This window comes from Corvus hawaiiensis, chromosome 1 (genome assembly GCF_020740725.1).
Source record: "Corvus hawaiiensis isolate bCorHaw1 chromosome 1, bCorHaw1.pri.cur, whole genome shotgun sequence".
Lineage (NCBI taxonomy): Eukaryota > Metazoa > Chordata > Aves > Passeriformes > Corvidae > Corvus > Corvus hawaiiensis.
In genome coordinates this window covers 94,526,068-94,550,758 of record NC_063213.1, presented here as the reverse complement: position 1 = coordinate 94,550,758, position 24,691 = coordinate 94,526,068, and the positions used below count along the sequence as shown (strand labels likewise).

The 24,691-nt window shown below is 56.6% G+C and overlaps 8 protein-coding genes and 1 pseudogene across 10 annotated transcripts; all 9 read right to left on the bottom strand.

Moving 5' to 3' along the window:
• Window positions 1-452: 452 nt before the first annotated feature.
• On the bottom strand, window positions 453-1,537 carry LOC125331325 (annotated as a pseudogene).
• Window positions 1,538-2,779: 1,242 nt separating this feature from the next.
• On the bottom strand, window positions 2,780-3,923 carry LOC125335427 (feather keratin Cos1-1/Cos1-3/Cos2-1-like). Its single transcript, XM_048323042.1, has 2 exons — window positions 3,830-3,923; window positions 2,780-3,461 (listed from the first exon to the last, which is right to left on the bottom strand). Exon 2 carries the CDS (start codon window positions 3,438-3,440, stop codon window positions 3,114-3,116), a length of 327 nt encoding a protein of 108 aa, XP_048178999.1. The 5' UTR covers window positions 3,441-3,461; window positions 3,830-3,923; the 3' UTR covers window positions 2,780-3,113.
• A 1,665-nt stretch (window positions 3,924-5,588) lies between these two features.
• On the bottom strand, window positions 5,589-6,623 carry LOC125335416 (feather keratin Cos1-2-like). Of its 2 annotated transcripts, none has more exons than XM_048323024.1 (2): window positions 6,517-6,623; window positions 5,589-6,209 (listed from the first exon to the last, which is right to left on the bottom strand). In XM_048323024.1, exon 2 carries the CDS (start codon window positions 6,186-6,188, stop codon window positions 5,892-5,894), a length of 297 nt encoding a protein of 98 aa, XP_048178981.1. In that variant the 5' UTR covers window positions 6,189-6,209; window positions 6,517-6,623; the 3' UTR covers window positions 5,589-5,891. The 2 variants fall into 2 exon arrangements, with proteins under 2 accessions (XP_048178981.1, XP_048178990.1); XM_048323033.1 differs by lacking the exon at window positions 6,517-6,623 and adding an exon at window positions 6,318-6,428.
• Window positions 6,624-7,903: 1,280 nt separating this feature from the next.
• LOC125335408 (feather keratin Cos1-1/Cos1-3/Cos2-1-like) lies at window positions 7,904-9,047 on the bottom strand. The gene is made up of 2 exons (XM_048323012.1): window positions 8,954-9,047; window positions 7,904-8,585 (listed from the first exon to the last, which is right to left on the bottom strand). Exon 2 carries the CDS (start codon window positions 8,562-8,564, stop codon window positions 8,238-8,240), a length of 327 nt encoding a protein of 108 aa, XP_048178969.1. The 5' UTR covers window positions 8,565-8,585; window positions 8,954-9,047; the 3' UTR covers window positions 7,904-8,237.
• Window positions 9,048-10,718: 1,671 nt separating this feature from the next.
• LOC125331300 (feather keratin Cos1-2-like) lies at window positions 10,719-11,765 on the bottom strand. Of its 2 annotated transcripts, none has more exons than XM_048315142.1 (2): window positions 11,659-11,765; window positions 10,719-11,351 (listed from the first exon to the last, which is right to left on the bottom strand). In XM_048315142.1, exon 2 carries the CDS (start codon window positions 11,328-11,330, stop codon window positions 11,022-11,024), a length of 309 nt encoding a protein of 102 aa, XP_048171099.1. In that variant the 5' UTR covers window positions 11,331-11,351; window positions 11,659-11,765; the 3' UTR covers window positions 10,719-11,021. The 2 variants fall into 2 exon arrangements, with proteins under 2 accessions (XP_048171099.1, XP_048171100.1); XM_048315143.1 differs by lacking the exon at window positions 11,659-11,765 and adding an exon at window positions 11,460-11,600.
• Window positions 11,766-13,045: 1,280 nt separating this feature from the next.
• Window positions 13,046-14,189, bottom strand: LOC125331284 (feather keratin Cos1-1/Cos1-3/Cos2-1-like). Its single transcript, XM_048315141.1, has 2 exons — window positions 14,096-14,189; window positions 13,046-13,727 (listed from the first exon to the last, which is right to left on the bottom strand). The coding sequence occupies exon 2, from the start codon at window positions 13,704-13,706 to the stop codon at window positions 13,380-13,382; it is 327 nt and encodes a 108-aa protein (XP_048171098.1). The 5' UTR covers window positions 13,707-13,727; window positions 14,096-14,189; the 3' UTR covers window positions 13,046-13,379.
• A 4,244-nt stretch (window positions 14,190-18,433) lies between these two features.
• LOC125335406 (feather keratin Cos1-1/Cos1-3/Cos2-1-like) lies at window positions 18,434-19,313 on the bottom strand. Its single transcript, XM_048322997.1, has 2 exons — window positions 19,220-19,313; window positions 18,434-18,851 (listed from the first exon to the last, which is right to left on the bottom strand). Exon 2 carries the CDS (start codon window positions 18,828-18,830, stop codon window positions 18,504-18,506), a length of 327 nt encoding a protein of 108 aa, XP_048178954.1. The 5' UTR covers window positions 18,831-18,851; window positions 19,220-19,313; the 3' UTR covers window positions 18,434-18,503.
• Window positions 19,314-20,988: 1,675 nt separating this feature from the next.
• Window positions 20,989-21,815, bottom strand: LOC125335399 (feather keratin Cos1-2-like). Its single transcript, XM_048322985.1, has 2 exons — window positions 21,718-21,815; window positions 20,989-21,609 (listed from the first exon to the last, which is right to left on the bottom strand). The coding sequence occupies exon 2, from the start codon at window positions 21,586-21,588 to the stop codon at window positions 21,292-21,294; it is 297 nt and encodes a 98-aa protein (XP_048178942.1). The 5' UTR covers window positions 21,589-21,609; window positions 21,718-21,815; the 3' UTR covers window positions 20,989-21,291.
• Window positions 21,816-23,303: 1,488 nt separating this feature from the next.
• Window positions 23,304-24,447, bottom strand: LOC125335396 (feather keratin Cos1-1/Cos1-3/Cos2-1-like). Its single transcript, XM_048322971.1, has 2 exons — window positions 24,354-24,447; window positions 23,304-23,985 (listed from the first exon to the last, which is right to left on the bottom strand). Exon 2 carries the CDS (start codon window positions 23,962-23,964, stop codon window positions 23,638-23,640), a length of 327 nt encoding a protein of 108 aa, XP_048178928.1. The 5' UTR covers window positions 23,965-23,985; window positions 24,354-24,447; the 3' UTR covers window positions 23,304-23,637.
• Between the last annotated feature and the right edge of the window lie 244 nt (window positions 24,448-24,691).

Here is a 24,691-nt window from a genome sequence, read left to right as displayed (position 1 = left end):
GAGTTTGACCATGTCTGGGAGGTGGAGGCAAGAAGGTGGAAGATTTGCTCCTCTCCCACACCCAGAAGGGGAAAAAGTGGCAGCTGCCAGCACGATGTGAGGAGGATTTTGGTTCTGTTCTCATGCTTGGTTGAGCCAGTGAAACCCCTCAGCCCTGCGTGTCTGGACAGAAGGTGGGCAGAAGGCTTATTGTGAGGGAGCTGTTTGAAGAGAGGACGTTGTGGACTATCCCCAGGCATTGCTGATTGCCATTCCCTCACCGGTGACCTTTTAACATCATCCTCTCCTGCTGGTCACCATTTTGGAGAAGCCAGGGATGTGTTTGTCAGCTCCAATGGAAAAGGCACAAATTAAAGTCCACCGTGGAGTGTCCACCCTCTGCTGTGTCCACCTTTTGCCCTGAGCTCACTGGAGGAGGTGCCACACAAGGAAGGAGAAAGCAGAGGCCCAGGTTTGGATGCAAAACAACTTTATTGAGTCTAAGGAAGAACAGGCTCAGAGAGGACACCAGGAGCAACCACTGAGGTGCAGTGGGGGTGTCCGTCTGCCTGGCCTGCAGAGGAACGGAGGGAGGCCAACAGGTCCCAGTAGGCTGGCATTGAGTGGTGCTGACAGGAAAGGGAGGGAGGGGAAGAGAGTGGAAGAAAACAGCAGTAATCCAAGGGGTTAAATCCGTTGTTCCCAAGATCCATCTTCAGTCCAGCCCCAAGTTCTGAGGTCGTGGAGGTTCTTGCTCGAGGATGTTGCCAGCAGATTTAGCAGGGGGGACAGCATCTGCCGCCATAGCCGCTGGTGATGCAGGAGATGTCAAAGCCGCCAGAGCTGATGGGCACTCCGCCAGAGCTGAGGATGCTGCCAACAGCAGCGGAGGTGGAGGATCCCACCACGGTGTTCTGTGGGAAGGAGCTGAGGATGGGCCCGGGCAGGGTCACCACCACTGGGGAGGGCTGGATGGCCACGGTGGAGCTCTGGCACTGCCTGACACAGCACTCATTGCAGCTGTTGGCCAGCGGGCAGGGGCCGCAGGGCTGGCAGCAAGGGTTGCAGGGCTGGCAGCAGGACATGGCTCGGGGTCACAGGTGCACCTGGCACAGAGGGCAGGGAGAAGCAGAATGTAAGGACGCTTGAGAATCAGCAGTGCCCCCAAGCACCCTGCAGCCAAGGCACCTCCTGGCCCACACTGCAGTGCCCACCTCAAAGCCCAGGAGCCACCTCAGCCAAGTCCCAGCCTCTCTCTGCACAAGATCTTCTCCCCCCTGCCTTCTCCCAGCAGAAGCAGCTGCCAGCCCTGGGCTCTGACAGCCTCGATCAGCTGAGACCTCCAGCCAGGAAAGAGCTGGTCTGGAAGCAGGAGGAGAGAAGGAGGAGAGGGGTTGGAGGCTTCCCACTCACCTGATTCCTGAGGAGGAGGTGAGAGAAGTGGATGCGAGAGCAGAGACTTGGGCTGCCTTTTATAGCAGTCCTGCACTGCCTCAGGCCCAGTAGCACCTTGGTGGAAGTAATAATTTTGTGACCAGCTCATGGCAAATGTGCACCATCCCAGCTAATGGCAGGGGCTGTGCCCTCGTTTCCTACACTGCGGCCTCTTCATTTCCTGGCTTCTGCCGTGTGCGTTCCTGTGTGAAGACTTCTGTTAGGGCCGGGATGAGAGGCCTAAGTATTTCCAGGACATAAACACGTCAGAGTCGGCAGAATGCTCGCTTCATGGTCTGGTGGCATTCCATGCGGGCACGTGAGGTGAACCTGTGTCATTCCTGTGGGTTTGTTTGTGGCAAAGTTCTCAGGGCATCACTCTTGTTCTTCTTGTACACATGCACCTCTCTCCCTCATCTCTGCGTGAGAGCACATGAGTTTTCATGTGCAGCCTGGTGTTCTGGAGCATTCGGGAAGTGGCTCAGATATGCTTTGTGGTCTTGCTTCCCCTCTAATACGTCTCCCTTTGGCCAACAGCCCATGCCCGCTTCTGCAGCTCATTCCTGCTCTTGCCCTGGGCTGGATGACCAGCTGTCCCAAGGTTGGCCTTGGCTGCATGGATGGTGCTCACCACGCCACTCTATCAATCCCATGTGTGCAGTGGACAGAGAAGAGAAAATAAAAGAGAAAACAACTTGGAGCTTGTTACAAGGCAGTTTGCTAAAGCAAACACAAAGCGTTATGCGTGTATGAGAAAAGCAGAAAAATAAATAATTTTATGTCCAACTTCCCTCAGCAAGTGATGGCTGGCCACTTCCCGGGAAGCAGGGCTTCCTCATGTGTAGTGGGTGCTCAGGAAGGCCAACTTTGTAAATAAGGCTGCAGGAATGGGCTCTGTGGGAGGAGTGCAGCGTCTCCCGCCGCGTCTGACTGAGTCAGTTCCAAGGGTGTCCAAAGGGGACTCAGCGCTGCCCAACACTGAGCACATTTGTCACTCTGGTGATGCCTCTGTGAAAGCGTATGTCATTAGAAATGGTCTGGGCTGGAAGGGAACTTAAAGATCATTTATTTCCACTCCCGCTGCCCTCAGCAGACGGGCACTGACGCCACCCACTAAACCGGGTCGATCAAAGAGGTGTCCAACCTGGCCTTGCACACTTCCAGGGTTGAGGCATCCAAAACTTTTCTGGGCAATTTCCTACAGTGCCTCACCAGCCTCACAGTGAGGCACATCTTTGTCAGCTCCAAGAGAAAGGGAACAAAGAAAATTGCACTGCCGGGATTCCAGCGCTCAGCTTCCTCCACTTTTTCCAAAGGGCAAACAGGCAGAGTTGCAACAGGAAGAAGGAGAAATCGGAGGCCAAAGTTTGAATGCAAAACCAACTTTATTGAGTCAAAAGAAGAAAAGGAGGAGGCTCACAGAGGGCACCAGGAGCAGCCGCTAAGATGCAGTGGGGGTGTCCATCTGGCCGGCCTGCAGAGGGAAGGAGGCCAGCAGGTCCCACTAGGGCTGGCATTGAGCGGTGCTGACAGGAAATGAAAAGGAAGAGAAAAAAGAGAGGAGAGGAGAGGCGAGGAGAGGAGAGGAAACAATAGGCAGAAGCTCTAAATCCAGAGTCTTAAAGTTCTGTCTTCAGTCCAGCAGCGTGTTCTGAGGTCGTGGAGGTTCTTGCCTGAGGATGTTGGTGGCGGCAGCAGCTTTAGCAGGGACGACAACATCTTTCACCATAGCCGCTGGTGATGCAGGAGATGTCAAAGCCCCCGGAGCTGATGGGCACTCCTTCAGAGCTGAGGATGCTGCCAACGGCAGCGGAGGTGGAGGATCCCACCACGGTGTTCTGTGGGAAGGAGCTGAGGATGGGCCCGGGCAGGGTCACCAGCACAGCAGGCGGCTCAATGACGACGGTGGAGCTCTGGCACTGCCTGACACAGCACTCATTGCAGCTGTTGGCCAGCGGGCAGGGGCCGCAGGGCTGGCAGCAAGGGTTGCAGGGCCGGCACTGCTGGCACTTCTCAGGGCAGGACATGTCTCGAGCCTGGCGCTGCACCTGGCACAGAGGGCAGGGAGGAAGCAGAGCACACGCACACCTGAGACACAGCCCGCAAGGCACCCCCAGCAACACAAGGCCCCTGCTGCTTGCGCAGCTCCAGCCTGTGCGGGCCCAAACTGGGGATCCTGGGCCTCAGCCCAGCACGCTCCTTCAGAGCTCAGCCAGCCCCAGCCGTGCTGCTGCCCAGCCTGGATGCAAAGAAGCACCTCAGCCCAGCCTCAGCCTCTGGCCAGAACACACGCTCTCCCCTCTGCCCACACGAGCACCATCGGAGAACACCCCAGAAGAACAAGGAGCGGGAACAAGGGCTGGAAAGCTCAACCCTGTCCTAGAGAGGGTGGAGGAGAAAGGGGCTTCCAACTCACCTGGTTCCCAAGGAGCAGGAGGTGACAGAAGTGGATGAGACAGCCACCAGTTAGGCTGCCTTTTATGCTGGCCCCACAGTGCCTCAGGGCTCAAAGTCCGTGCTGCCTGAGTGATAAATTTCCTGTGTGATCCCAATGAATGGAAAGATCTCTGGGAATGGTACGGCATGACGTGCTGGTTCCCTCTACCATGACTTTGCGTTTCCTGGCCTACATCATTCCCATTCCCTCACGGACACTTCTTCTGAGAGCTGGTATGTGAGATTCCAGTTTTCCTGAGGGCAAGGATGTGTTGGTGTGCAGAAATTATGAAATTATGAATTAATTGCAGAAGGGATGCCAAGGAGGCAGGTGATGCCAGCCTGAGGCACTCTGGTGATTTGTCCCTGCCAGATTTTTTCTAATTCCTGCTGACTGGAAGGGCCTCATCTGCTCCCAGCCCTCTGCTCTTTGAATTGTCACCCAAGGGCTCCCCTGTGTGCTTTTCCCATGGGGTAGAAGCTCTTTGCCTTCCTCCTCGGCCTGCACAATCCATGAGACTCCTGTAGCACTGCTGCCTGAGCTTCTGTCCTGCTTGGAGTGCTGTGTCCCTGCTCTGGCTGGGAGCTGCCCAGCAGCTCCTGAGTCACATCCCTTGCCATGGCCTGTGCCCCATGTGCTGCCCCGCAATAATGTGCGTGGCAGCGTGGCTGTGCCCCAGTGTGTGCGAGTGCCTGCACATCCCTGGGCTTGTGCACTTGTGTGAACACCCCCTGAGAGCCTCTGGCCTACACGGGGATGGTTGTGCACAGGGCAGAGCACTTGTGTGCAGCCCCCTGCCCGTGCGCCTGTGCACGTTTGCTGGGGTCTGTGCGTCTGGGTTCATCTCTGTGCACACCTGGGCAGGCTGGCAATGTGTCAGTGCCCGTTTGTGTGTCTGTGTGTGTGTGTCCACAGCTGTGCCTGAGCTCACGTCTCAGCCCAGCCATTGCAAGCCTCGTAGGGACTTCCCTGCCCAGCAGTGCCAGCCACTCGCACACACTCAGCCCCGTGTTATCGGCAGGGACCTGGAGAGGCCCACGGCCCTCACGGCACACCGAGGACAGTCCCAAAGCCAGGCCATCCCTTTGATGCTGCCTCCAGGCAGCCTTGGGACACTCCGCTCTTTCCCGGGCTCCTTGCTCCTGCCTCATGGAGAAACTTGGAGGTTACCGGGTTCTGGTGGCTCTGTGGAGATGGGGGAGTCCTGTGGCCACCGTGGCCTTTGTCCTGAGCCAGGAGCTATGGGAGAAGGATGCTGTCAAAGAGCACGAGGCATGTGGAGAAAAGAGTTTGACCATGTCTGGGAGGTGGAGGCAAGAAGGTGGAAGATTTGCTCCTCTCCCACACCCAGAAGGGGAAAAAGTGGCAGCTGCCAGCACGATGTGAGGAGGATTTTGGTTCTGTTCTCATGCTTGGTTGAGCCAGTGAAACCCCTCAGCCCTGCGTGTCTGGACAGAAGGTGGGCAGAAGGCTTATTGTGAGGGAGCTGTTTGAAGAGAGGACGTTGTGGACTATCCCCAGGCATTGCTGATTGCCATTCCCTCACCGGTGACCTTTTAACATCATCCTCTCCTGCTGGTCACCATTTTGGAGAAGCCAGGGATGTGTTTGTCAGCTCCAATGGAAAAGGCACAAATTAAAGTCCACCGTGGAGTGTCCACCCTCTGCTGTGTCCACCTTTTGCCCTGAGCTCACTGGAGGAGGTGCCACACAAGGAAGGAGAAAGCAGAGGCCCAGGTTTGGATGCAAAACAACTTTATTGAGTCTAAGGAAGAACAGGCTCAGAGAGGACACCAGGAGCAACCACTGAGGTGCAGTGGGGGTGTCCGTCTGCCTGGCCTGCAGAGGAACGGAGGGAGGCCAACAGGTCCCAGTAGGCTGGCATTGAGTGGTGCTGACAGGAAAGGGAGGGAGGGGAAGAGAGTGGAAGAAAACAGCAGTAATCCAAGGGGTTAAATCCGTTGTTCCCAAGATCCATCTTCAGTCCAGCCCCAAGTTCTGAGGTCGTGGAGGTTCTTGCTCGAGGATGTTGCCAGCAGATTTAGCAGGGGGGACAGCATCTGCCGCCATAGCCGCTGGTGATGCAGGAGATGTCAAAGCCGCCAGAGTTGATGGGCACTCCGCCAGAGCTGAGGATGCTGCCAACAGCAGCGGAGGTGGAGGATCCCACCACGGTGTTCTGTGGGAAGGAGCTGAGGATGGGCCCGGGCAGGGTCACCACCACTGGGGAGGGCTGGATGGCCACGGTGGAGCTCTGGCACTGCCTGACACAGCACTCATTGCAGCTGTTGGCCAGCGGGCAGGGGCCGCAGGGCTGGCAGCAAGGGTTGCAGGACATGGCTCGGGGTCACAGGTGCACCTGGCACAGAGGGCAGGGAGAAGCAGAATGTAAGGACGCTTGAGAATCAGCAGTGCCCCCAAGCACCCTGCAGCCAAGGCACCTCCTGGCCCACACTGCAGTGCCCACCTCAAAGCCCAGGAGCCACCTCAGCCAAGTCCCAGCCTCTCTCTGCACAAGATCTTCTCCCCCCTGCCTTCTCCCAGCAGAAGCAGCTGCCAGCCCTGGGCTCTGACAGCCTCGATCAGCTGAGACCTCCAGCCAGGAAAGAGCTGGTCTGGAAGCAGGAGGAGAGAAGGAGGAGAAGGATTGGAGGCTTCCCACTCACCTGATTCCTGAGGAGGAGGTGAGAGAAGTGGATGCGAGAGCAGAGACTTGGGCTGCCTTTTATAGCAGTCCTGCACTGCCTCAGGCCCAGTAGCACCTTGGTGGAAGTAATAATTTTGTGACCAGCTCATGGCAAATGTGCACCATCCCAGCTAATGGCAGGGGCTGTGCCCTCGTTTCCTACACTGCGGCCTCTTCATTTCCTGGCTTCTGCCGTGTGCGTTCCTGTGTGAAGACTTCTGTTAGGGCCGGGATGAGAGGCCTAAGTATTTCCAGGACATAAACACGTCAGAGTCGTCAGAATGCTCGCTTCATGGTCTGGTGGCATTCCATGCGGGCACGTGAGGTGAACCTGTGTCATTCCTGTGGGTTTGTTTGTGGCAAAGTTCTCAGGGCATCACTCTTGTTCTTCTTGTACACATGCACCTCTCTCCCTCATCTCTGCGTGAGAGCACATGAGTTTTCATGTGCAGCCTGGTGTTCTGGAGCATTCGGGAAGTGGCTCAGATATGCTTTGTGGTCTTGCTTCCCCTCTAATACGTCTCCCTTTGGCCAACAGCCCATGCCCGCTTCTGCAGCTCATTCCTGCTCTTGCCCTGGGCTGGATGACCAGCTGTCCCAAGGTTGGCCTTGGCTGCATGGATGGTGCTCACCACGCCACTCTATCAATCCCATGTGTGCAGTGGACAGAGAAGAGAAAATAAAAGAGAAAACAACTTGGAGCTTGTTACAAGGCAGTTTGCTAAAGCAAACACAAAGCGTTATGCGTGTATGAGAAAAGCAGAAAAATAAATAATTTTATGTCCAACTTCCCTCAGCAAGTGATGGCTGGCCACTTCCCGGGAAGCAGGGCTTCCTCATGTGTAGTGGGTGCTCAGGAAGGCCAACTTTGTAAATAAGGCTGCAGGAATGGGCTCTGTGGGAGGAGTGCAGCGTCTCCCGCCGCGTCTGACTGAGTCAGTTCCAAGGGTGTCCAAAGGGGACTCAGCGCTGCCCAACACTGAGCACATTTGTCACTCTGGTGATGCCTCTGTGAAAGCGTATGTCATTAGAAATGGTCTGGGCTGGAAGGGAACTTAAAGATCATTTATTTCCACTCCCGCTGCCCTCAGCAGACGGGCACTGACGCCACCCACTAAACCGGGTCGATCAAAGAGGTGTCCAACCTGGCCTTGCACACTTCCAGGGTTGAGGCATCCAAAACTTTTCTGGGCAATTTCCTACAGTGCCTCACCAGCCTCACAGTGAGGCACATCTTTGTCAGCTCCAAGAGAAAGGGAACAAAGAAAATTGCACTGCCGGGATTCCAGCGCTCAGCTTCCTCCACTTTTTCCAATGGGCAAACAGGCAGAGTTGCAACAGGAAGAAGGAGAAATCGGAGGCCAAAGTTTGAATGCAAAACCAACTTTATTGAGTCAAAAGAAGAAAAGGAGGAGGCTCACAGAGGGCACCAGGAGCAGCCGCTAAGATGCAGTGGGGGTGTCCATCTGGCCGGCCTGCAGAGGGAAGGAGGCCAGCAGGTCCCACTAGGGCTGGCATTGAGCGGTGCTGACAGGAAATGAAAAGGAAGAGAAAAAAGAGAGGAGAGGAGAGGCGAGGAGAGGAGAGGAAACAATAGGCAGAAGCTCTAAATCCAGAGTCTTAAAGTTCTGTCTTCAGTCCAGCAGCGTGTTCTGAGGTCGTGGAGGTTCTTGCCTGAGGATGTTGGTGGCGGCAGCAGCTTTAGCAGGGACGACAACATCTTTCACCATAGCCGCTGGTGATGCAGGAGATGTCAAAGCCCCCGGAGCTGATGGGCACTCCTTCAGAGCTGAGGATGCTGCCAACGGCAGCGGAGGTGGAGGATCCCACCACGGTGTTCTGTGGGAAGGAGCTGAGGATGGGCCCGGGCAGGGTCACCAGCACAGCAGGCGGCTCAATGACGACGGTGGAGCTCTGGCACTGCCTGACACAGCACTCATTGCAGCTGTTGGCCAGCGGGCAGGGGCCGCAGGGCTGGCAGCAAGGGTTGCAGGGCCGGCACTGCTGGCACTTCTCAGGGCAGGACATGTCTCGAGCCTGGCGCTGCACCTGGCACAGAGGGCAGGGAGGAAGCAGAGCACACGCACACCTGAGACACAGCCCGCAAGGCACCCCCAGCAACACAAGGCCCCTGCTGCTTGCGCAGCTCCAGCCTGTGCGGGCCCAAACTGGGGATCCTGGGCCTCAGCCCAGCACGCTCCTTCAGAGCTCAGCCAGCCCCAGCCGTGCTGCTGCCCAGCCTGGATGCAAAGAAGCACCTCAGCCCAGCCTCAGCCTCTGGCCAGAACACACGCTCTCCCCTCTGCCCACACGAGCACCATCGGAGAACACCCCAGAAGAACAAGGAGCGGGAACAAGGGCTGGAAAGCTCAACCCTGTCCTAGAGAGGGTGGAGGAGAAAGGGGCTTCCAACTCACCTGGTTCCCAAGGAGCAGGAGGTGACAGAAGTGGATGAGACAGCCACCAGTTAGGCTGCCTTTTATGCTGGCCCCACAGTGCCTCAGGGCTCAAAGTCCGTGCTGCCTGAGTGATAAATTTCCTGTGTGATCCCAATGAATGGAAAGATCTCTGGGAATGGTACGGCATGACGTGCTGGTTCCCTCTACCATGACTTTGCGTTTCCTGGCCTACATCATTCCCATTCCCTCACGGACACTTCTTCTGAGAGCTGGTATGTGAGATTCCAGTTTTCCTGAGGGCAAGGATGTGTTGGTGTGCAGAAATTATGAAATTATGAATTAATTGCAGAAGGGATGCCAAGGAGGCAGGTGATGCCAGCCTGAGGCACTCTGGTGATTTGTCCCTGCCAGATTTTTTCTAATTCCTGCTGACTGGAAGGGCCTCATCTGCTCCCAGCCCTCTGCTCTTTGAATTGTCGCCCAAGGGTTCCCCTGTGTGCTTTTCCCATGGGGTAGAAGCTCTTTGCCTTCCTCCTCGGCCTGCACAATCCATGAGACTCCTGTAGCACTGCTGCCTGAGCTTCTGTCCTGCTTGGAGTGCTGTGTCCCTGCTCTGGCTGGGAGCTGCCCAGCAGCTCCTGAGTCACATCCCTTGCCATGGCCTGTGCCCCATGTGCTGCCCCGCAATAATGTGCGTGGCAGCGTGGCTGTGCCCCAGTGTGTGCGAGTGCCTGCACATCCCTGGGCTTGTGCACTCGTGGGAACACCCCCTGAGAGTCTCTGGCCTACACGGGGATGGTTGTGCACAGGGCAGAGCACTTGTGTGCAGCCCCCTGCCCGTGCGCCTGTGCACGTTTGCTGGGGTCTGTGCGTCTGGGTTCATCTCTGTGCACACCTGGGCAGGCTGGCAATGTGTCAGTGCCCGTTTGTGTGTCTGTGTGTGTGTGTGTGTGTCCATAGCTGTGCCTGAGCTCACGTCTCAGCCCAGCCATTGCAAGCCTCGTAGGGACTTCCCTGCCCAGCAGTGCCAGCCACTCGCACACACTCAGCCCCGTGTTATCGGCAGGGACCTGGAGAGGCCCACGGCCCTCACGGCACACCGAGGACAGTCCCAAAGCCAGGCCATCCCTTTGATGCTGCCTCCAGGCAGCCTTGGGACACTCCGCTCTTTCCCGGGCTCCTTGCTCCTGCCTCATGGAGAAACTTGGAGGTTACCGGGTTCTGGTGGCTCTGTGGAGATGTGGGAGTCCTGTGGCCACTGTGGCCTTTGTCCTGAGCCAGGAGCTATGGGAGAAGGATGCTGTCAAAGAGCACGAGGCATGTGGCGAAAAGAGTTTGACCATGTCTGGGAGGTGGAGGCAAGAAGGTGGAAGATTTGCTCCTCTCCCACACCCAGAAGGGGAAAAAGTGGCAGCTGCCAGCACGATGTGAGGAGGATTTTGGTTCTGTTCTCATGCTTGGTTGAGCCAGTGAAACCCCTCAGCCCTGCGTGTCTGGACAGAAGGTGGGCAGAAGGCTTATTGTGAGGGAGCTGTTTGAAGAGAGGACGTTGTGGACTATCCCCAGGCATTGCTGATTGCCATTCCCTCACCGGTGACCTTTTAACATCATCCTCTCCTGCTGGTCACCATTTTGGAGAAGCCAGGGATGTGTTTGTCAGCTCCAATGGAAAAGGCACAAATTAAAGTCCACCGTGGAGTGTCCACCCTCTGCTGTGTCCACCTTTTGCCCTGAGCTCACTGGAGGAGTTGCCACACAAGGAAGGAGAAAGCAGAGGCCCAGGTTTGGATGCAAAACAACTTTATTGAGTCTAAGGAAGAACAGGCTCAGAGAGGACACCAGGAGCAACCACTGAGGTGCAGTGGGGGTGTCCGTCTGCCTGGCCTGCAGAGGAACGGAGGGAGGCCAACAGGTCCCAGTAGGCTGGCATTGAGTGGTGCTGACAGGAAAGGGAGGGAGGGGAAGAGAGTGGAAGAAAACAGCAGTAATCCAAGGGGTTAAATCCGTTGTTCCCAAGATCCATCTTCAGTCCAGCCCCAAGTTCTGAGGTCGTGGAGGTTCTTGCTCGAGGATGTTGCCAGCAGATTTAGCAGGGGGGACAGCATCTGCCGCCATAGCCGCTGGTGATGCAGGAGATGTCAAAGCCGCCAGAGCTGATGGGCACTCCGCCAGAGCTGAGGATGCTGCCAACAGCAGCGGAGGTGGAGGATCCCACCACGGTGTTCTGTGGGAAGGAGCTGAGGATGGGCCCGGGCAGGGTCACCACGACTGCGGAGGGCTGGATGGCCACGGTGGAGCTCTGGCACTGCCTGACACAGCACTCATTGCAGCTGTTGGCCAGCGGGCAGGGGCCGCAGGGCTGGCAGCAAGGGTTGCAGGGCTGGCAGCAGGACATGGCTCGGGGTCACAGGTGCACCTGGCACAGAGGGCAGGGAGAAGCAGAATGTAAGGACGCTTGAGAAGCAGCAGTGCCCCCAAGCACCCTGCAGCCAAGGCACCTCCTGGCCCACACTGCAGTGCCCACCTCAAAGCCCAGGAGCCACCTCAGCCAAGTCCCAGCCTCTCTCTGCACAAGATCTTCTCCCCCCTGCCTTCTCCCAGCAGAAGCAGCTGCCAGCCCTGGGCTCTGACAGCCTCGATCAGCTGAGACCTCCAGCCAGGAAAGAGCTGGTCTGGAAGCAGGAGGAGAGAAGGAGGAGAGGGGTTGGAGGCTTCCCACTCACCTGATTCCTGAGGAGGAGGTGAGAGAAGTGGATGCGAGAGCAGAGACTTGGGCTGCCTTTTATAGCAGTCCTGCACTGCCTCAGGCCCAGTAGCACCTTGGTGGAAGTAATAATTTTGTGACCAGCTCATGGCAAATGTGCACCATCCCAGCTAATGGCAGGGGCTGTGCCCTCGTTTCCTACACTGCGGCCTCTTCATTTCCTGGCTTCTGCCGTGTGCGTTCCTGTGTGAAGACTTCTGTTAGGGCCGGGATGAGAGGCCTAAGTATTTCCAGGACATAAACACGTCAGAGTCGGCAGAATGCTCGCTTCATGGTCTGGTGGCATTCCATGCGGGCACGTGAGGTGAACCTGTGTCATTCCTGTGGGTTTGTTTGTGGCAAAGTTCTCAGGGCATCACTCTTGTTCTTCTTGTACACATGCACCTCTCTCCCTCATCTCTGCGTGAGAGCACATGAGTTTTCATGTGCAGCCTGGTGTTCTGGAGCATTCGGGAAGTGGCTCAGATATGCTTTGTGGTCTTGCTTCCCCTCTAATACGTCTCCCTTTGGCCAACAGCCCATGCCCGCTTCTGCAGCTCATTCCTGCTCTTGCCCTGGGCTGGATGACCAGCTGTCCCAAGGTTGGCCTTGGCTGCATGGATGGTGCTCACCACGCCACTCTATCAATCCCATGTGTGCAGTGGACAGAGAAGAGAAAATAAAAGAGAAAACAACTTGGAGCTTGTTACAAGGCAGTTTGCTAAAGCAAACACAAAGCGTTATGCGTGTATGAGAAAAGCAGAAAAATAAATAATTTTATGTCCAACTTCCCTCAGCAAGTGATGGCTGGCCACTTCCCGGGAAGCAGGGCTTCCTCATGTGTAGTGGGTGCTCAGGAAGGCCAACTTTGTAAATAAGGCTGCAGGAATGGGCTCTGTGGGAGGAGTGCAGCGTCTCCCGCCGCGTCTGACTGAGTCAGTTCCAAGGGTGTCCAAAGGGGACTCAGCGCTGCCCAACACTGAGCACATTTGTCACTCTGGTGATGCCTCTGTGAAAGCGTATGTCATTAGAAATGGTCTGGGCTGGAAGGGAACTTAAAGATCATTTATTTCCACTCCCGCTGCCCTCAGCAGACGGGCACTGACGCCACCCACTAAACCGGGTCGATCAAAGAGGTGTCCAACCTGGCCTTGCACACTTCCAGGGTTGAGGCATCCAAAACTTTTCTGGGCAATTTCCTACAGTGCCTCACCAGCCTCACAGTGAGGCACATCTTTGTCAGCTCCAAGAGAAAGGGAACAAAGAAAATTGCACTGCCGGGATTCCAGCGCTCAGCTTCCTCCACTTTTTCCAATGGGCAAACAGGCAGAGTTGCAACAGGAAGAAGGAGAAATCAGAGGCCAAAGTTTGAATGCAAAACCAACTTTATTGAGTCAAAAGAAGAAAAGGAGGAGGCTCACAGAGGGCACCAGGAGCAGCCGCTAAGATGCAGTGGGGGTGTCCATCTGGCCGGCCTGCAGAGGGAAGGAGGCCAGCAGGTCCCACTAGGGCTGGCATTGAGCGGTGCTGACAGGAAATGAAAAGGAAGAGAAAAAAGAGAGGAGAGGAGAGGCGAGGAGAGGAGAGGAAACAATAGGCAGAAGCTCTAAATCCAGAGTCTTAAAGTTCTGTCTTCAGTCCAGCAGCGTGTTCTGAGGTCGTGGAGGTTCTTGCCTGAGGATGTTGGTGGCGGCAGCAGCTTTAGCAGGGACGACAACATCTTTCACCATAGCCGCTGGTGATGCAGGAGATGTCAAAGCCCCCGGAGCTGATGGGCACTCCTTCAGAGCTGAGGATGCTGCCAACGGCAGCGGAGGTGGAGGATCCCACCACGGTGTTCTGTGGGAAGGAGCTGAGGATGGGCCCGGGCAGGGTCACCAGCACAGCAGGCGGCTCAATGACGACGGTGGAGCTCTGGCACTGCCTGACACAGCACTCATTGCAGCTGTTGGCCAGCGGGCAGGGGCCGCAGGGCTGGCAGCAAGGGTTGCAGGGCCGGCACTGCTGGCACTTCTCAGGGCAGGACATGTCTCGAGCCTGGCGCTGCACCTGGCACAGAGGGCAGGGAGGAAGCAGAGCACACGCACACCTGAGACACAGCCCGCAAGGCACCCCCAGCAACACAAGGCCCCTGCTGCTTGCGCAGCTCCAGCCTGTGCGGGCCCAAACTGGGGATCCTGGGCCTCAGCCCAGCACGCTCCTTCAGAGCTCAGCCAGCCCCAGCCGTGCTGCTGCCCAGCCTGGATGCAAAGAAGCACCTCAGCCCAGCCTCAGCCTCTGGCCAGAACACACGCTCTCCCCTCTGCCCACACGAGCACCATCGGAGAACACCCCAGAAGAACAAGGAGCGGGAACAAGGGCTGGAAAGCTCAACCCTGTCCTAGAGAAGGTGGAGGAGAAAGGGGCTTCCAACTCACCTGGTTCCCAAGGAGCAGGAGGTGACAGAAGTGGATGAGACAGCCACCAGTTAGGCTGCCTTTTATGCTGGCCCCACAGTGCCTCAGGGCTCAAAGTCCGTGCTGCCTGAGTGATAAATTTCCTGTGTGATCCCAATGAATGGAAAGATCTCTGGGAATGGTACGGCATGACGTGCTGGTTCCCTCTACCATGACTTTGCGTTTCCTGGCCTACATCATTCCCATTCCCTCACGGACACTTCTTCTGAGAGCTGGTATGTGAGATTCCAGTTTTCCTGAGGGCAAGGATGTGTTGGTGTGCAGAAATTATGAAATTATGAATTAATTGCAGAAGGGATGCCAAGGAGGCAGGTGATGCCAGCCTGAGGCACTCTGGTGATTTGTCCCTGCCAGATTTTTTCTAATTCCTGCTGACTGGAAGGGCCTCATCTGCTCCCAGCCCTCTGCTCTTTGAATTGTCGCCCAAGGGCTCCCCTGTGTGCTTTTCCCATGGGGTAGAAGCTCTTTGCCTTCCTCCTCGGCCTGCACAATCCATGAGACTCCTGTAGCACTGCTGCCTGAGCTTCTGTCCTGCTTGGAGTGCTGTGTCCCTGCTCTGGCTGGGAGCTGCCCAGCAGCTCCTGAGTCACATCCCTTGCCATGGCCTGTGCCCCATGTGCTGCCCCGCAATAATGTGCGTGGCAGCGTGGCTGTGCCCCAGTGTGTGCGAGTGCCTGCACATCCCTGGGCTTGTGCACTTGTGTGAACACCCCCTGAGAGCCTCTGGCCTACACGGGGATGGTTGTGCACAGGGCAGAGCACTTGTGTGCAGCCCCCTGCCCGTGCGCCTGTGCACGTTTGCTGGGGTCTGTGCGTCTGGGTTCATCTCTGTGCACACCTGGGCAGGCTGGCAATGTGTCAGTGCCCGTTTGTGTGTCTGTGTGTGTGTGTCCACAGCTGTGCCTGAGCTCACGTCTCAGCCCAGCCATTGCAAGCCTCGTAGGGACTTCCCTGCCCAGCAGTGCCAGCCACTCGCACACACTCAGCCCCGCGTTATCGGCAGGGACCTGGAGAGGCCCACGGCCCTCACGGCACACCGAGGACAGTCCCAAAGCCAGGCCATCCCTTTGATGCTGCCTCCAGGCAGCCTTGGGACACTCCGCTCTTTCCCGGGCTCCTTGCTCCTGCCTCATGGAGAAACTTGGAGGTTACCGGGTTCTGGTGGCTCTGTGGAGATGGGGGAGTCCTGTGGCCACCGTGGCCTTTGTCCTGAGCCAGGAGCTATGGGAGAAGGATGCTGTCAAAGAGCACGAGGCATGTGGAGAAAAGAGTTTGACCATGTCTGGGAGGTGGAGGCAAGAAGGTGGAAGATTTGCTCCTCTCCCACACCCAGAAGGGGAAAAAGTGGCAGCTGCCAGCACGATGTGAGGAGGATTTTGGTTCTGTTCTCATGCTTGGTTGAGCCAGTGAAACCCCTCAGCCCTGCGTGTCTGGACAGAAGGTGGGCAGAAGGCTTATTGTGAGGGAGCTGTTTGAAGAGAGGACGTTGTGGACTATCCCCAGGCATTGCTGATTGCCATTCCCTCACCGGTGACCTTTTAACATCATCCTCTCCTGCTGGTCACCATTTTGGAGAAGCCAGGGATGTGTTTGTCAGCTCCAATGGAAAAGGCACAAATTAAAGTCCACCGTGAAGTGTCCACCCTCTGCTGTGTCCACCTTTTGCCCTGAGCTCACTGGAGGAGGTGCCACACAAGGAAGGAGAAAGCAGAGGCCCAGGTTTGGATGCAAAACAACTTTATTGAGTCTAAGGAAGAACAGGCTCAGAGAGGACACCAGGAGCAACCACTGAGGTGCAGTGGGGGTGTCCGTCTGCCTGGCCTGCAGAGGAACGGAGGGAGGCCAACAGGTCCCAGTAGGCTGGCATTGAGTGGTGCTGACAGGAAAGGGAGGGAGGGGAAGAGAGTGGAAGAAAACAGCAGTAATCCAAGGGGTTAAATCCGTTGTTCCCAAGATCCATCTTCAGTCCAGCCCCAAGTTCTGAGGTCGTGGAGGTTCTTGCTCGAGGATGTTGCCAGCAGATTTAGCAGGGGGGACAGCATCTGCCGCCATAGCCGCTGGTGATGCAGGAGATGTCAAAGCCGCCAGAGTTGATGGGCACTCCACCAGAGCTGAGGATGCTGCCAACAGCAGCGGAGGTAGAGGATCCCACCACGGTGTTCTGTGGGAAGGAGCTGAGGATGGGCCCGGGCAGGGTCACCACGACTGCGGAGGGCTGGATGGCCACGGTGGAGCTCTGGCACTGCCTGACACAGCACTCATTGCAGCTGTTGGCCAGCGGGCAGGGGCCGCAGGGCTGGCAGCAAGGGTTGCAGGACATGGCTCGGGGTCACAGGTGCACCTGGCACAGAGGGCAGGGAGAAGCAGAATGTAAGGACGCTTGAGAAGCAGCAGTGCCCCCAAGCACCCTGCAGCCAAGGCACCTCCTGGCCCACACTGCAGTGCCCACCTCAAAGCCCAGGAGCCACCTCAGCCAAGTCCCAGCCTCTCTCTGCACAAGATCTTCTCCCCCCTGCCTTCTCCCAGCAGAAGCAGCTGCCAGCCCTGGGCTCTGACAGCCTCGATCAGCTGAGACCTCCAGCCAGGAAAGAGCTGGTCTGGAAGCAGGAGGAGAGAAGGAGGAGAAGGATTGGAGGCTTCCCACTCACCTGATTCCTGAGGAGGAGGTGAGAGAAGTGGATGCGAGAGCAGAGACTTGGGCTGCCTTTTATAGCAGTCCTGCACTGCCTCAGGCCCAGTAGCACCTTGGTGGAAGTAATAATTTTGTGACCAGCTCATGGCAAATGTGCACCATCCCAGCTAATGGCAGGGGCTGTGCCCTCGTTTCCTACACTGCGGCCTCTTCATTTCCTGGCTTCTGCCGTGTGCGTTCCTGTGTGAAGACTTCTGTTAGGGCCGGGATGAGAGGCCTAAGTATTTCCAGGACATAAACACGTCAGAGTCGTCAGAATGCTCGCTTCATGGTCTGGTGGCATTCCATGCGGGCACGTGAGGTGAACCTGTGTCATTCCTGTGGGTTTGTTTGTGGCAAAGTTCTCAGGGCATCACTCTTGTTCTTCTTGTACACATGCACCTCTCTCCCTCATCTCTGCGTGAGAGCACATGAGTTTTCATGTGCAGCCTGGTGTTCTGGAGCATTCGGGAAGTGGCTCAGATATGCTTTGTGGTCTTGCTTCCCCTCTAATACGTCTCCCTTTGGCCAACAGCCCATGCCCGCTTCTGCAGCTCATTCCTGCTCTTGCCCTGGGCTGGATGACCAGCTGTCCCAAGGTTGGCCTTGGCTGCATGGATGGTGCTCACCACGCCACTCTATCAATCCCATGTGTGCAGTGGACAGAGAAGAGAAAATAAAAGAGAAAACAACTTGGAGCTTGTTACAAGGCAGTTTGCTAAAGCAAACACAAAGCGTTATGCGTGTATGAGAAAAGCAGAAAAATAAATAATTTTATGTCCAACTTCCCTCAGCAAGTGATGGCTGGCCACTTCCCGGGAAGCAGGGCTTCCTCATGTGTAGTGGGTGCTCAGGAAGGCCAACTTTGTAAATAAGGCTGCAGGAATGGGCTCTGTGGGAGGAGTGCAGCGTCTCCCGCCGCGTCTGACTGAGTCAGTTCCAAGGGTGTCCAAAGGGGACTCAGCGCTGCCCAACACTGAGCACATTTGTCACTCTGGTGATGCCTCTGTGAAAGCGTATGTCATTAGAAATGGTCTGGGCTGGAAGGGAACTTAAAGATCATTTATTTCCACTCCCGCTGCCCTCAGCAGACGGGCACTGACGCCACCCACTAAACCGGGTCGATCAAAGAGGTGTCCAACCTGGCCTTGCACACTTCCAGGGTTGAGGCATCCAAAACTTTTCTGGGCAATTTCCTACAGTGCCTCACCAGCCTCACAGTGAGGGACATCTTTGTCAGCTCCAAGAGAAAGGGAACAAAGAAAATTGCACTGCCGGGATTCCAGCGCTCAGCTTCCTCCACTTTTTCCAATGGGCAAACAGGCAGAGTTGCAACAGGAAGAAGGAGAAATCGGAGGCCAAAGTTTGAATGCAAAACCAACTTTATTGAGTCAAAAGAAGAAAAAGAGGAGGCTCACAGAGGGCACCAGGAGCAGCCGCTAAGATGCAGTGGGGGTGTCCATCTGGCCGGCCTGCAGAGGGAAGGAGGCCAGCAGGTCCCACTAGGGCTGGCATTGAGCGGTGCTGACAGGAAATGAAAAGGAAGAGAAAAAAGAGAGGAGAGGAGAGGCGAGGAGAGGAGAGGAAACAATAGGCAGAAGCTCTAAATCCAGAGTCTTAAAGTTCTGTCTTCAGTCCAGCAGCGTGTTCTGAGGTCGTGGAGGTTCTTGCCTGAGGATGTTGGTGGCGGCAGCAGCTTTAGCAGGGACGACAACATCTTTCACCATAGCCGCTGGTGATGCAGGAGATGTCAAAGCCCCCGGAGCTGATGGGCACTCCTTCAGAGCTGAGGATGCTGCCAACGGCAGCGGAGGTGGAGGATCCCACCACGGTGTTCTGTGGGAAGGAGCTGAGGATGGGCCCGGGCAGGGTCACCAGCACAGCAGGCGGCTCAATGACGACGGTGGAGCTCTGGCACTGCCTGACACAGCACTCATTGCAGCTGTTGGCCAGCGGGCAGGGGCCGCAGGGCTGGCAGCAAGGGTTGCAGGGCCGGCACTGCTGGCACTTCTCAGGGCAGGACATGTCTCGAGCCTGGCGCTGCACCTGGCACAGAGGGCAGGGAGGAAGCAGAGCACACGCACACCTGAGACACAGCCCGCAAGGCACCCCCAGCAACACAAGGCCCCTGCTGCTTGCGCAGCTCCAGCCTGTGCGGGCCCAAACTGGGGATCCTGGGCCTCAGCCCAGCACGCTCCTTCAGAGCTCAGCCAGCCCCAGCCGTGCTGCTGCCCAGCCTGGATGCAAAGAAGCACCTCAGCCCAGCCTCAGCCTCTGGCCAGAACACACGCTCTCCCCTCTGCCCACACGAGCACCATCGGAGAACACCCCAGAAGAACAAGGAGCGGGAACAAGGGCTGGAAAGCTCAACCCTGTCCTAGAGAGGGTGGAGGAGAAAGGGGCTTCCAACTCACCTGGTTCCCAAGGAGCAGGAGGTGACAGAAGTGGATGAGACAGCCACCAGTTAGGCTGCCTTTTATGCTGGCCCCACAGTGCCTCAGGGCTCAAAGTCCGTGCTGCCTGAGTGATAAATTTCCTGTGTGATCCCAATGAATGGAAAGATCTCTGGGAATGGTACGGCATGACGTGCTGGTTCCCTCTACCATGACTTTGCGTTTCCTGGCCTACATCATTCCCATTCCCTCACGGACACTTCTTCTGAGAGCTGGTATGTGAGATTCCAGTTTTCCTGAGGGCAAGGATGTGTTGGTGTGCAGAAATTATGAAATTATGAATTAATTGCAGAAGGGATGCCAAGGAGGCAGGTGATGCCAGCCTGAGGCACTCTGGTGATTTGTCCCTGCCAGATTTTTTCTAATTCCTGCTGACTGGAAGGGCCTCATCTGCTCCCAGCCCTCTGCTCTTTGAATTGTCGCCCAAGGGTTCCCCTGTGTGCTTTTCCCATGGGGTAGAAGCTCTTTGCCTTCCTCCTCGGCCTGCACAATCCATGAGACTCCTGTAGCCCTGCTGCCTGAGCTTCTGTCCTGCTTGGAGTGCTGTGTCCCTGCTCTGGCTGGGAGCTGCCCAGCAGCTCCTGAGTCACATCCCTTGCCATGGCCTGTGCCCCATGTGCTGCCCCGCAATAATGTGCGTGGCAGCGTGGCTGTGCCCCAGTGTGTGCGAGTGCCTGCACATCCCTGGGCTTGTGCACTCGTGGGAACACCCCCTGAGAGCCTCTGGCCTACACGGGGATGGTTGTGCACAGGGCAGAGCACTTGTGTGCAGCCCCCTGCCCGTGCGCCTGTGCACGTTTGCTGGGGTCTGTGCGTCTGGGTTCATCTCTGTGCACACCTGGGCAGGCTGGCAATGTGTCAGTGCCCGTTTGTGTGTCTGTGTGTGTGTGTGTGTGTGTGTCCACAGCTGTGCCTGAGCTCACGTCTCAGCCCAGCCATTGCAAGCCTCGTAGGGACTTCCCTGCCCAGCAGTGCCAGCCACTCGCACACACTCAGCCCCGTGTTATCGGCAGGGACCTGGAGAGGCCCACGGCCCTCACGGCACACCGAGGACAGTCCCAAAGCCAGGCCATCCCTTTGATGCTGCCTCCAGGCAGCCTTGGGACACTCCGCTCTTTCCCGGGCTCCTTGCTCCTGCCTCATGGAGAAACTTGGAGGTTACCGGGTTCTGGTGGCTCTGTGGAGATGGGGGAGTCCTGTGGCCACCGTGGCCTTTGTCCTGAGCCAGGAGCTATGGGAGAAGGATGCTGTCAAAGAGCACGAGGCATGTGGAGAAAAGAGTTTGACCATGTCTGGGAGGTGGAGGCAAGAAGGTGGAAGATTTGCTCCTCTCCCACACCCAGAAGGGGAAAAAGTGGCAGCTGCCAGCACGATGTGAGGAGGATTTTGGTTCTGTTCTCATGCTTGGTTGAGCCAGTGAAACCCCTCAGCCCTGCGTGTCTGGACAGAAGGTGGGCAGAAGGCTTATTGTGAGGGAGCTGTTTGAAGAGAGGACGTTGTGGACTATCCCCAGGCATTGCTGATTGCCATTCCCTCACCGGTGACCTTTTAACATCATCCTCTCCTGCTGGTCACCATTTTGGAGAAGCCAGGGATGTGTTTGTCAGCTCCAATGGAAAAGGCACAAATTAAAGTCCACCGTGGAGTGTCCACCCTCTGCTGTGTCCACCTTTTGCCCTGAGCTCACTGGAGGAGGTGCCACACAAGGAAGGAGAAAGCAGAGGCCCAGGTTTGGATGCAAAACAACTTTATTGAGTCTAAGGAAGAACAGGCTCAGAGAGGACACCAGGAGCAACCACTGAGGTGCAGTGGGGGTGTCCGTCTGCCTGGCCTGCAGAGGAACGGAGGGAGGCCAACAGGTCCCAGTAGGCTGGCATTGAGTGGTGCTGACAGGAAAGGGAGGGAGGGGAAGAGAGTGGAAGAAAACAGCAGTAATCCAAGGGGTTAAATCCGTTGTTCCCAAGATCCATCTTCAGTCCAGCCCCAAGTTCTGAGGTCGTGGAGGTTCTTGCTCGAGGATGTTGCCAGCAGATTTAGCAGGGGGGACAGCATCTGCCGCCATAGCCGCTGGTGATGCAGGAGATGTCAAAGCCGCCAGAGTTGATGGGCACTCCACCAGAGCTGAGGATGCTGCCAACAGCAGCGGAGGTGGAGGATCCCACCACGGTGTTCTGTGGGAAGGAGCTGAGGATGGGCCCGGGCAGGGTCACCACGACTGGGGAGGGCTGGATGGCCACGGTGGAGCTCTGGCACTGCCTGACACAGCACTCATTGCAGCTGTTGGCCAGCGGGCAGGGGCCACAGGGCTGGCAGCAAGGGTTGCAGGACATGGCTCGGGGTCACAGGTGCACCTGGCACAGAGGGCAGGGAGAAGCAGAATGTAAGGACGCTTGAGAAGCAGCAGTGCCCCCAAGCACCCTGCAGCCAAGGCACCTCCTGGCCCACATTGCAGTGCCCACCTCAAAGCCCAGGAGCCACCTCAGCCAAGTCCCAGCCTCTCTCTGCACAAGATCTTCTCCCCCCTGCCTTCTCCCAGCAGAAGCAGCTGCCAGCCCTGGGCTCTGACTGCCTCGATCAGCTGAGACCTCCAGCCAGGAAAGAGCTGGTCTGGAAGCAGGAGGAGAGAAGGAGGAGAAGGGTTGGAGGCTTCCCACTCACCTGATTCCTGAGGAGGAGGTGAGAGAAGTGGATGCGAGAGCAGAGACTTGGGCTGCCTTTTATAGCAGTCCTGCACTGCCTCAGGCCCAGTAGCACCTTGATGGAAGTAATAATTTTGTGACCAGCTCATGGCAAATGTGCACCATCCCAGCTAATGGCAGGGGCTGTGCCCTCGTTTCCTACACTGCGGCCTCTTCATTTCCTGGCTTCTGCCGTGTGCGTTCCTGTGTGAAGACTTCTGTTAGGGCCGGGATGAGAGGCCTAAGTATTTCCAGGACATAAACACGTCAGAGTCGTCAGAATGCTCGCTTCATGGTCTGGTGGCATTCCATGCGGGCACGTGAGGTGAACCTGTGTCATTCCTGTGGGTTTGTTTGTGGCAAAGTTCTCAGGGCATCACTCTTGTTCTTCTTGTACACATGCACCTCTCTCCCTCATCTCTGCGTGAGAGCACATGAGTTTTCATGTGCAGCCTGGTGTTCTGGAGCATTCGGGAAGTGGCTCAGATATGCTTTGTGGTCTTGCTTCCCCTCTAATACGTCTCCCTTTGGCCAACAGCCCATGCCCGCTTCTGCAGCTCATTCCTGCTCTTGCCCTGGGCTGGATGACCAGCTGTCCCAAGGTTGGCCTTGGCTGCATGGATGGTGCTCACCACGCCACTCTATCAATCCCATGTGTGCAGTGGACAGAGAAGAGAAAATAAAAGAGAAAACAACTTGGAGCTTGTTACAAGGCAGTTTGCTAAAGCAAACACAAAGCGTTATGCGTGTATGAGAAAAGCAGAAAAATAAATAATTTTATGTCCAACTTCCCTCAGCAAGTGATGGCTGGCCACTTCCCGGGAAGCAGGGCTTCCTCATGTGTAGTGGGTGCTCAGGAAGGCCACCTTTGTAAATAAGGCTGCAGGAATGGGCTCTGTGGGAGGAGTGCAGCGTCTCCCGCCGCGTCTGACTGAGTCAGTTCCAAGGGTGTCCAAAGGGGACTCAGCGCTGCCCAACACTGAGCACATTTGTCACTCTGATGATGCCTCTGTGAAAGCGTATGTCATTAGAAATGGTCTGGGCTGGAAGGGAACTTAAAGATCATTTATTTCCACTCCCGCTGCCCTCAGCAGACGGGCACTGACGCCACCCACTAAACCGGGTCGATCAAAGAGGTGTCCAACCTGGCCTTGCACACTTCCAGGGTTGAGGCATCCAAAACTTTTCTGGGCAATTTCCTACAGTGCCTCACCAGCCTCACAGTGAGGCACATCTTTGTCAGCTCCAAGAGAAAGGGAACAAAGAAAATTGCACTGCCGGGATTCCAGCGCTCAGCTTCCTCCACTTTTTCCAATGGGCAAACAGGCAGAGTTGCAACAGGAAGAAGGAGAAATCAGAGGCCAAAGTTTGAATGCAAAACCAACTTTATTGAGTCAAAAGAAGAAAAGGAGGAGGCTCACAGAGGGCACCAGGAGCAGCCGCTAAGATGCAGTGGGGGTGTCCATCTGGCCGGCCTGCAGAGGGAAGGAGGCCAGCAGGTCCCACTAGGGCTGGCATTGAGCGGTGCTGACAGGAAATGAAAAGGAAGAGAAAAAAGAGAGGAGAGGAGAGGCGAGGAGAGGAGAGGAAACAATAGGCAGAAGCTCTAAATCCAGAGTCTTAAAGTTCTGTCTTCAGTCCAGCAGCGTGTTCTGAGGTCGTGGAGGTTCTTGCCTGAGGATGTTGGTGGCGGCAGCAGCTTTAGCAGGGACGACAACATCTTTCACCATAGCCGCTGGTGATGCAGGAGATGTCAAAGCCCCCGGAGCTGATGGGCACTCCTTCAGAGCTGAGGATGCTGCCAACGGCAGCGGAGGTGGAGGATCCCACCACGGTGTTCTGTGGGAAGGAGCTGAGGATGGGCCCGGGCAGGGTCACCAGCACAGCAGGCGGCTCAATGACGACGGTGGAGCTCTGGCACTGCCTGACACAGCACTCATTGCAGCTGTTGGCCAGCGGGCAGGGGCCGCAGGGCTGGCAGCAAGGGTTGCAGGGCCGGCACTGCTGGCACTTCTCAGGGCAGGACATGTCTCGAGCCTGGCGCTGCACCTGGCACAGAGGGCAGGGAGGAAGCAGAGCACACGCACACCTGAGACACAGCCCGCAAGGCACCCCCAGCAACACAAGGCCCCTGCTGCTTGCGCAGCTCCAGCCTGTGCGGGCCCAAACTGGGGATCCTGGGCCTCAGCCCAGCACGCTCCTTCAGAGCTCAGCCAGCCCCAGCCGTGCTGCTGCCCAGCCTGGATGCAAAGAAGCACCTCAGCCCAGCCTCAGCCTCTGGCCAGAACACACGCTCTCCCCTCTGCCCACACAAGCACCATCGGAGAACACCCCAGAAGAACAAGGAGCGGGAACAAGGGCTGGAAAGCTCAACCCTGTCCTAGAGAGGGTGGAGGAGAAAGGGGCTTCCAACTCACCTGGTTCCCAAGGAGCAGGAGGTGACAGAAGTGGATGAGACAGCCACCAGTTAGGCTGCCTTTTATGCTGGCCCCACAGTGCCTCAGGGCTCAAAGTCCGTGCTGCCTGAGTGATAAATTTCCTGTGTGATCCCAATGAATGGAAAGATCTCTGGGAATGGTACGGCATGACGTGCTGGTTCCCTCTACCATGACTTTGCGTTTCCTGGCCTACATCATTCCCATTCCCTCACGGACACTTCTTCTGAGAGCTGGTATGTGAGATTCCAGTTTTCCTGAGGGCAAGGATGTGTTGGTGTGCAGAAATTATGAAATTATGAATTAATTGCAGAAGGGAT

What these genes read in the sequence shown, in the direction of transcription:
- LOC125331300 (XM_048315142.1), bottom strand. Translation starts at nt 11,330, where the DNA reads ATGTCCTGCTGCCAGCCCTGCAACCCTTGCTGCCAGCCCTGCGGCCCC.
- LOC125335399 (XM_048322985.1), bottom strand. Translation starts at nt 21,588, where the DNA reads ATGTCCTGCAACCCTTGCTGCCAGCCCTGTGGCCCCTGCCCGCTGGCC.
- LOC125335416 (XM_048323024.1), bottom strand. Translation starts at nt 6,188, where the DNA reads ATGTCCTGCAACCCTTGCTGCCAGCCCTGCGGCCCCTGCCCGCTGGCC.
- LOC125335408 (XM_048323012.1), bottom strand. Translation starts at nt 8,564, where the DNA reads ATGTCCTGCCCTGAGAAGTGCCAGCAGTGCCGGCCCTGCAACCCTTGC.
- LOC125335427 (XM_048323042.1), bottom strand. Translation starts at nt 3,440, where the DNA reads ATGTCCTGCCCTGAGAAGTGCCAGCAGTGCCGGCCCTGCAACCCTTGC.
- LOC125335396 (XM_048322971.1), bottom strand. Translation starts at nt 23,964, where the DNA reads ATGTCCTGCCCTGAGAAGTGCCAGCAGTGCCGGCCCTGCAACCCTTGC.
- LOC125335406 (XM_048322997.1), bottom strand. Translation starts at nt 18,830, where the DNA reads ATGTCCTGCCCTGAGAAGTGCCAGCAGTGCCGGCCCTGCAACCCTTGC.
- LOC125331284 (XM_048315141.1), bottom strand. Translation starts at nt 13,706, where the DNA reads ATGTCCTGCCCTGAGAAGTGCCAGCAGTGCCGGCCCTGCAACCCTTGC.